General features: G+C 46.1%; 1 protein-coding gene across 2 annotated transcripts; it reads right to left on the reverse strand.

Moving 5' to 3' along the window:
• Window positions 1-592: 592 nt before the first annotated feature.
• On the reverse strand, window positions 593-8529 carry ZNF792 (zinc finger protein 792). Of its 2 annotated transcripts, XM_012519261.4 has the most exons (5): window positions 8236-8515; window positions 8101-8139; window positions 3421-3547; window positions 2749-2871; window positions 593-2091 (listed from the first exon to the last, which is right to left on the reverse strand). In XM_012519261.4, the coding sequence occupies exons 2-5, from the start codon at window positions 8131-8133 to the stop codon at window positions 689-691; spliced, it is 1686 nt and encodes a 561-aa protein (XP_012374715.3). In that variant the 5' UTR covers window positions 8134-8139; window positions 8236-8515; the 3' UTR covers window positions 593-688. The 2 variants fall into 2 exon arrangements, with proteins under 2 accessions (XP_012374715.3, XP_058135183.1); XM_058279200.2 differs by lacking the exon at window positions 8101-8139 and having other exon boundaries at window positions 8210-8529.
• Between the last annotated feature and the right edge of the window lie 390 nt (window positions 8530-8919).

The raw sequence follows: 8919 nt of genomic DNA on the forward strand, positions 1-8919 counted from the left end.
TGAAGAGTATCACCATGAAAAGACCCATGTGGCAAGGAGGAACAAAAGTCTCCTGCCAACAACCACAGTAGAGAGGCTGAAATTGAATCTTCCAGCTTCAGGCAAGACTTCACAGATTGCAGTTCCAACTGAAAGCTTGATTGCAAATTCACGGAGGATCCTGAGCCAAAACTGCCTAAGTCACTCCAAGACTATTTCAGAAAATGCAAACTAACGTATAGTGACAGGTGGGTGGGTGGGAAGGGAGAGTCTAAGAAGGGTACAGGTAACCTTTGGTTTCATGGCTATAAATGTTATTAAAACTTATCAAATTGTACAGTTCAAATGGGTAGTTTTGTACGCAAATTAAATATCAATAAAACTTTTTTTAAAAACTCGTCATTCTCCAATTATTTCACTGAATTTTACTATTACGTATATGCTCTTGAGGTTATTTACATCTACAGTATTTGCAGGGTAGAAACAGAATATAATGGTGTAATGGGTGCTACCGTGTATCTCTTCACAACTCCACATTCAGTGACATCACCTTGTAGTTTGAAATTGGCCATGGGAGGAGTATTTACATCAAGGAAATTGTAAACACTACACATCAGAGTTTAAATTACTTTTTTATTGACTGTATAGACTTAAGAAAATATCTGCAGTTTTCCATTATGACTAGCACAAAAATTTTACATTTGCTGCACTAATAAGGCTTATCTTGCTTGTGAAGTTTCTGGTGCTGAATCAGATTAGATTTTTGGCTGAAGGCTTTCCCACATTCACTGCACTCATAAGGCCGTTCACCAGTGTGAACTCTCCGATGTTTCATGAGGTCAGAACTTTGGCTGAAGGCTTTCCCACATTCACTGCACTCATAAGGCCGTTCACCAGTATGAACTCTCCTATGGTTAATGAGGCTGGAGCTTTGGCTAAACAATTTCCCACATTCGCTACACTCATAAGGCCGTTCACCAGTGTGAATTCTCCGATGTTTAATAAGACTGGAAACGTGGCTGAAGAATTTCTCGCACTCATTGCACTTATAAGGCCTTTCTCCAGTATGAACCCTCCGATGTTTAATGAGGTTGGAGTTGTAGCTGAAGGCTTTCCCACATTCACTGCATTCATGAGGGCTTTCACCAGTGTGAACTCTCCGATGTTTAATGAGGTTAGAGCTTTGGCTAAAGAATTTCCCACATTCGCTGCACTCATAAGGTCTTTCACCAGTGTGAACCCTCTGATGTTGAATGAGGTTGGAGTTTTGGCTAAAGAACTTCCCACATTCACTGCATTCATAAGGCATTTCACCAGTGTGAATTCTCCGATGCTTAATGAGACTGGAGATGTGGCTAAAAAATTTCCCACATTCGTGGCACTCATAAGGCTTTTCTCCAGTGTGAACTCTCTGGTGCTGAAAGAGGCCAGAGCAGTGACTAAAGATTTTCCCACATTCACTGCACTCATAAGGCCTTTCTCCAGTGTGAATCCTCTGGTGTATAATGAGGGTAGAAGTCTGTCTAAAGAATTTCCCACATTCACCACACTCATAAGGTCTTTCTCCAGTGTGGATTCTCTGATGCTGAACAAGTGTAGGTTTGTTGCTGAAAGCTTTCCCACATTCAATGCACTTATAATGTCTTTGCACAGTGTGAAATCCCATCACACCTTTGGAGTTCTTATGTGGTTCCCTGACACTGTGAGTGGCTTGATATTGGAGAAAGCCTGATCTGGCCAGGAAGTCCCTCCTATCCTCCCTGCATGTGCATGGCTTTTCTGATGTACCATTTCTGCAGCTCTTAATAAATGAGGCCCCAGCATCATCACTTCTGATGGACTTCTCTACATTCTGTTGAATCTGTTGCTGGTGAAGGTTTGATTTGAACCCAAACCCTCTCCTATATGTCCCACAAATGTATAATTTTTGCCTGGGATGTATTGCCTGGTGTTCAGCCAGGTGCAAAATGTCTTTCAAGAGTAGTCCACACATGTCACAAGAGTAGTCCTTCTGGGTGGACACAACTGCCTTGGGATTCCTGTTCTGTAACACACCTACAGAAACACTATGCTCAGAAGGTGACCTCTCACTCTCCGTTCCATGCCAAAAACCTGAAAGCAGAGACATGCTGGTGAAATTCATGTTAACTTTGGTGGAAGAAAACAGTCCATCACAAATGTGTATCTGAAATACCCAGAAATGAATCCAGGGGATTACTGGCAAGATAAGAAGCCTGGGATCAGGAAAAAAGATGGTCTACTATATCACTGTGGCCAGCAAGGTAGAAAATAGAGCCAGCCTTACCAGAGCCAAGGACACACAGATGGGGGCAGTACCGGGCAGAGAGACAAAAGAACTCACTTTTCTGCAAAGGCCTATCAGCAGGGCTGTGGCTACTGGTAACCTATAAGGGCTGTGCAGAAGGATGTGTCCAGGCCAAGAAAAATCCAACTGCCAATGAGTGGCTAGTGTTCAAGGACTATTAAAGGAAATGTGCACATATCACAATATATTAAGTGTAGGCCAATCTTGGAGAGTGCCACAGAGGGAGCTGTGGAGAGTCAGGCAAATAGGCTAAAAGGGCAGGAGAAAGCCCAAAGTCAGAGTAGAAATGACAAGTGGGCAAAGTGTAATGAATGGGGAAGGAAAGGCAGAGATGAGGTTTGGCCACTGGGTTTGGCTCCAAAACAATTACGAACATTGAGAAAAGTTGCAAGTGTGACTTGAGCCCAGGCGTGACATAGCATTCTCTGCTATTTCCCACTTACCAGAGCCAGGCCCCCTAGAAGCTCCTTTTGCTGGGGCTGAAGTCATGTCTACTTTGTCATGCACCCAGGGTTCTTCCCCCATCTCCAGTTGGGCAACTATATGGGGCCTGAAAGACAAAAGTCCTAAGGGAATAACAGGGCAGGTTAGTGACTAGGACTTGACCAGGTGAACTATCCCACAACAGATCACAAGAAAGAAAAACAAATACTGCAAAAAGAACCTACAAGGAACGTCTTGCAAAAACAGCCCAGTGGTCCTAGCAATAGTGACCATGTCAGTGTCGCAATTCCTGGCACAGTAAGGCTAGGAAATGTCAGCTAAAGGAAAGGGGCAGAACCTGAATCACAGAGTTGTCATAGATCAGGACAGTCACCCAGGCAGGGAGTGGCTGAGCCAGATGAGATCCATGGGGCTGACTGCGACTCATTATGGGACCCTTCCCTTCAAGGCTTTGGGGAAGCAGGTATTGCCTGCTCACCTTCCCTACAAGGCATAAGGGCAGCTCAGGGAGAGGATGGGGAAGTGCACACAGCTCAGCTCTAGAGCCCACAGCACACATCCCAGGAAAGTATGGAAAGAGGCAGTGCCCATTGTCCAGTTGAGGGAAGGAAAGAGCTGACACTGGGGAAAAGAAGAAAGGCAGAGACACTGGGTGAATATGAGGACCTTACCCAGTGAGGCCATAAGTGCAAAGTTCTTCAGCATCACATCACAGTATAAGAGTCTCTGAGCCTCATCAAGGAGCCCCCATTCCTCCTGGGAGAAATAAATGGCCACATCCTCAAAGGTTACACAGCCCTATTATGATAGAGACAGAGTTCATTCCGTGATTAGTTTCTCTCCTCAGGAATCCATAACCATCCCCTGCTCATCCTCCTTGCCAGCTCCCCAACTCAGAGGAGATATGGGGCCCTGATTCCATTGGTGATTGTTCTTTCCTCATGCCTCACTGATCACTATGACAGCCACAGCAAAAACAAGCAGGTGGGCAGATAGATGCCATCTAAGCTCTAGGTCTGGGTCTTCTGTGAGACCCTCTCCTTAATGTCACCAAAGACATGCCTCTCAAATACAAATAAAAAGTGCAAAGTTTTCTCCTTTAATCTCACAGTATAGGGGCTCTGGGGTCAACAGTTCATACTCACTCACTGTAGCAGTTTGATATAGATATGAATTCCAGAAATGGATTATGTTTGTAAACTGGTCTGTACCTGGGATGATTAAATTATGATAAGGGCTTTGATTGGGCCACATCAGTAGGGCTTTGAGCCCCACCCATCAAGCTTTTTGACGGAGATTTTGACGTTGGAGTTTTGATTTGGAGTTTGATTTGGAGTCTTGAGCTGGAGACCCAGGAAGTAAGCACACAGAGCAAAGAGAAGCCCCAGGAAGAGAGGAATAGAGATGGCTCCTTAGACACAGCAGAAACCCCAGTGAGAGAGACAGAGACATTCACATGAGTCTACAGCTGACCTTGTGGAGAAAACAGAGGACCTGAGCCTGGAGAGAAGCAAGACCTGGGAAGACAGGAACTCAGGAAGCCTGAACCCTCACAGACGTCAGCAGCCATCTTGCTCCAACACATAAAAATAGACTTTGATGAGGGAAGTATCATGCTTTATGGCCTCGTATCTGTAAGTTCCTACCCCAAATACCCTTTATAAAAGGCAGCAGAATTCTGGTATTTTGCATCAGCACGTCTTTGGCTGACTAATACAGAATTTGGTACCAAGGGGTGAGGATGTGCTTTTGCAATTACCAAAATGTTGGAATGGTTTTATAAATGGGCAAGGGGTATTTTTTGGAGGAATTGTGAAATGCTTGATGGAAAAGGCCTAGATCACTTTGAAGAAACTGTTGATAATAACAATATGAATGCTAAAGAAACTTTTCATGATGCCTTAGAAGTAAATGATGAAACTATTATTGGAAACTAGAGGAAAAGTGATCTGTGTTTTAAAGTTGCAGGGAACTTAGCAAGATTAACTCCCGGAGTTTTATGGAAGGCAGAATTTGAAAATAGTGAGCCTGGGCATTTAGCTGAAGAACCATCCAAAGTAAACTTGGAGAATGCAGCATGGCTTTTCCTTGCAACTTATAGCAAAATGCTTGACAAGAGAGGTAAGCTGAGAACTGAATTGGTGGGTACAAAGAAAAAAGAAACTGATTCCAGAAATTCCAAGCCTCTGGAAATCAAGCTCCCAAACGATTATGCCCCATTTGAGGACATACCTAAATTTGGAACTTGTAAATCAGGAATGAAGATGTAGTTATCTCAGAAAGACTTGTGGAAAGTCTTACTGTCTGAAGCTTGGACCCGTGCTTCTTGCATACTAAACCAACAAAGTTTTTGAAAGAGCTGTATGAACAAAACCACTGTCAGCTTGGACTAAAAAGGACATGGAAAGGAGACACTGAAGGAAAAACAGCTTTAAGAGGTGCCATTGAGATCTGGAATTAAAACATCACCTTGGGCCAAGAGAGGAACCCCACCCACGTGTACAGAGAGAGTGAGTTTGGCCCTAGCAGTTGGAGAGGGTAGATGCTCCCACCTGATATTTGGGGAGAGTTTTGCCACCCCAGATACAGAGAGGTGAAGCACATTCCTCAAGGATTAGGGAGGTTGAGGTCGATGCCCCAGAGGTCTGAGAGGGGTAGGCCTCTCGCCCACGGATTAGGAAAGGCTAGGTGGTCAACTCGTTGCTCTGATAGCGTTGAGCCTATATGCCAAAGGTTAGGGAGAATGTTGTCTTCACATCACTGTACTAGGGAGGTAAAGACTCTAACCCAAAGATTGGGTAAGGTGTGGCAATCACCCTGATACTCTTCAAGGGTGAGGTCTGAAGCTTAGTTGACACCCAGATGCTTGATGAGGGTGGAACCAAGAAAATGGCCATTGGGCAAACATGTGGAAAGGGTGGGTTCCCATAAGGCCCCAAGGAGAAGAAACCATCATGTTAAGAATGAGTCTTAGACTTTGAAATGAAATGGAGGATGACCTGCAGGTTTACCAAACTCTAGAGGACCCATTACTCATGTTTCTCTCCCAATTTCTCCTTACTGTAATGAAATGTTTATCCTTTTCTGTTCATCTGTGTATTAGAAGCAGATAAACTGTTTCATAATTTCAGAGGTCTACGTCCAGGCAGGACTTTGCCCCAAGACAAATTGCATTCCTTTAAATCGACTGTGATGTGATTTAGTACTTGCACTGTTACTGATTTAAGGTTTGTTTTAATATTGTAATGACTTTTTGGAATTCAGAGGGTGGAGTGTAATAGTTTGATATAGATATGAATTCCAGAAATAGACATTGGATTATGTTTGTAAACTGGTCTGTACCTGGGATGATTAAATTATGATAAGGGCTTTGATTGGACCACATCAGTAGGGTTTTGAGTCCCCACCCCTTGGTGGGTGTGGACTCAAAGATAAAAGGCTGACAAAGGACAGAGTTGTAGCTTTTTGATGGAGATTTTGACACTGGAGTTTTGATTTTGGAGTCTTGAGCTGGAGACCCAGGAAGTTAGCATACAGAGGAAAGAGAAGCAAGCCCCAGGAAGAGAGGACTTCAGCCAGGAGAAGAACACAGAGGAATAGAGATGGCTCCTTAGACACAGCAGAAACCCTGATGAGAGAGACAGAGACATTCATCTGAGAGTCTGCAGCCGACCTTGTGGGGAAAAGAGAGGACCTTAGCCTGGAAAGAAGCAAGACCTGGGTAGACAGGAACCCAGGAAGCCTGAACCCTCACAGATATCAGCAACCATCTTGCTCCAAAACATAAAAATAGACTTTGGTGAGGGAAGTAACATGCTTTATGACCTCATATCTGTTAGCTCCTACCCCAAATAAACACCCTTTATAAAAACCAGCAGAATTCTGGTATTTTGCATCAGCATGACTTTGGCTGACTAATACACTGCACCTTCCTCACAACTATGAACTCTATCACTGCAGAGCTTTGAAGGCCTCCCAACCTGGCCCCACTTCTGGCTTCAACCTAAGCCACCCAGGACCACAGACACATCTCAGATATCTTTGGTCCTCTTCCTCTTCTGTGTTACTCTCTATCCCTTTATCCTACCCCACCCACTCAGGGCCTAGCAACTCCCCCAGCTGATCCCACTTGCCCGCCTGACTGAAAACCCCAGGTCCCATCAAGGGTCATAAGTGAGAACATATATGAGTGAGTAAGTACCCACTAAGGACTCACTGTAATTACCATCATTACTACTAAGCCTCAGCATCCATCTAATACCTACTTCCCACTGGAAAACGTGGACACCTGCTAGAGAATCTTCCCCCCATACACTATCTCCCCCATTACCCCCTCCACAGGTACTCTGCCACTGCTTTTCCTTATCTGTTTGTATAATGCCAAATAACCCAACCATGGTGCCCAAGCAACATACTTGGTTCTCTGGTCTCAGCTTTCCCTGTCTCCCTAATGTCATTGCCACCATGATTATGATTCACCCTCCGAAATATGACCCACAGCTAAATCCTTGTCCACATATCAGTTGACATATTTTAAATGTTTCTAACCTTAACACCTCCCAGGAACTCTAAAATTGTGTGTTAGCTGCCCATTCTTCAACTCCACAAAGGGGTCTGTGGACCAGAGACTCAAAATGGCCAAAATCTAACTTCTGATATATCCACTGAAAATTCCTCCTACAATCAATTCCCTTCTTACACTTTTATTCTTCCAGCTTCTAAAGTCAAAAACCTTGGGGTCACCCTTTCTCTTTCTCACTCTCCACATCAGAAAATCTGTTCAGCCCTGCTTAAAAGACAGATCCAGAATCCAATCGCTTCTACATCCACTCTGGTCCAAACACCAGCACTACTCACCTGGACTACCGCAGTAGCCTACTCCCTGGTCCCTCCTGCCTCCACAGTTGGTTTTCCTTTCTGCATCCACAGGGAGCCAAAAACGTGGGTCAGGTCCTCTTTCTAGTGACCCAGCTCTTCAACCTGCCATTCCAAAGCTGATTTCTGCCCACCTGCTCTCTGGTGGCACCAGAAATGATGGTGACCTGGCATTCCCTGAACACTACCTACTCAATCTCACCCCCTAAGCATTTCCATACGTTGGTTCTTGTGCCTGGAAAATCCTTTTTCAGCTCATCCCACTGGATTCCAGAAATGGGAATTGCTCTATATAATCCATGGCCTAGGTTCAGGACCTTCGGCCAAGAGCGACTCCCCTCCAGGCACACCTGACTCAAACACAAGGAGATGATAAGGGCAAAAAGTCCCAAGACATCACCATCTTTTATATCGTGTCGTCTGCATCATGAGACTGGGGGTTCGAGCGACTAAGAGACTGAAGCCCCTCCACTCACCTGCGCTGGATCCATCAGCGCCGCCGCAGCCATCGGTGCCTGTGGACAGAGAGGGACCGGGAGAGGCGGGTGACCTAGGTGGGTCCCGCGGGCTCAGCCAACCACCCACCTTGCTTGTCCCGGGCGGGCTGTGACCTCGCGCCGAGGGTCTCACTTCCAGCTTCAGTCTTCTCCGCGGAAAATACGCACAAGGCCCAGGGCGCCGCAAGTCCCAGACGGGCACTCCCGTTACGTGGGAGGGAGGCGACCGACCGAGGTTTGTACAAAGGCGCGGAGGAGGGTCCTCTCCTCTTCACTTCCGTCCCCGCTCGGTCCCAAAAGCCATCGGGAAAGCAGTCCAGGTGCGGCTCCGGGGACCCCCAGCTACTTGTGGACAAACACCCCGCGCTAACAGTCCCTCCCCGCCCCCGCGAGCCCTGAGAAACGCCCTCTGCTGGGCCTGGATCGGCCGACGACGCACAGGCACAGCCTTCTGGGTAATGTAGTTTCTGGCCAAGCTGAAGGGCGCGAGGGTGTGGTGTGCGGGGGGGGGGGGGGGGGGGGGGAGAGGATGCGGCGGGCAGTGTCGCGAGGAGATCTGCAAAATACAGTTCTAAGTTTCTAAAAACATGTAGGAAGCTTTTCTTCATCTTACAGGTGCCGCTGTCAGACTTCTCTGGCCACCTTGGGCGACACCCCGCCATAAGGGACCCATTACTTCTTCCCACCTTGCTGGCAAAGGCGGACTCCTCAGGCACTCCAGTATCTAGATTGACATTGAAAAATGAAGATAATATCAGATTTGTAGAGTTTTGTGTAATAACATTAAAGGTTGCTTTA

Source organism: Dasypus novemcinctus, chromosome 18 (assembly GCF_030445035.2).
Source record: "Dasypus novemcinctus isolate mDasNov1 chromosome 18, mDasNov1.1.hap2, whole genome shotgun sequence".
Classification (NCBI taxonomy): Eukaryota; Metazoa; Chordata; class Mammalia; order Cingulata; family Dasypodidae; genus Dasypus; species Dasypus novemcinctus.

Bases quoted from the DNA above. Each gene is read 5' to 3' on its own strand.
- ZNF792 (XM_012519261.4), bottom strand. From the start codon at position 8,133: ATGGCTGCGGCGGCGCTGATGGATCCAGCGCAG. The intron at 2,872-3,420 runs GTAAGGTCCTCA...TTATTCCCTTAG, and splicing joins TGCACTTATGGCCTCACTGG to GACTTTTGTCTTTCAGGCCC. The intron at 2,092-2,748 runs GTAAGTGGGAAA...CTCTGCTTTCAG, and splicing joins TTCTAGGGGGCCTGGCTCTG to GTTTTTGGCATGGAACGGAG.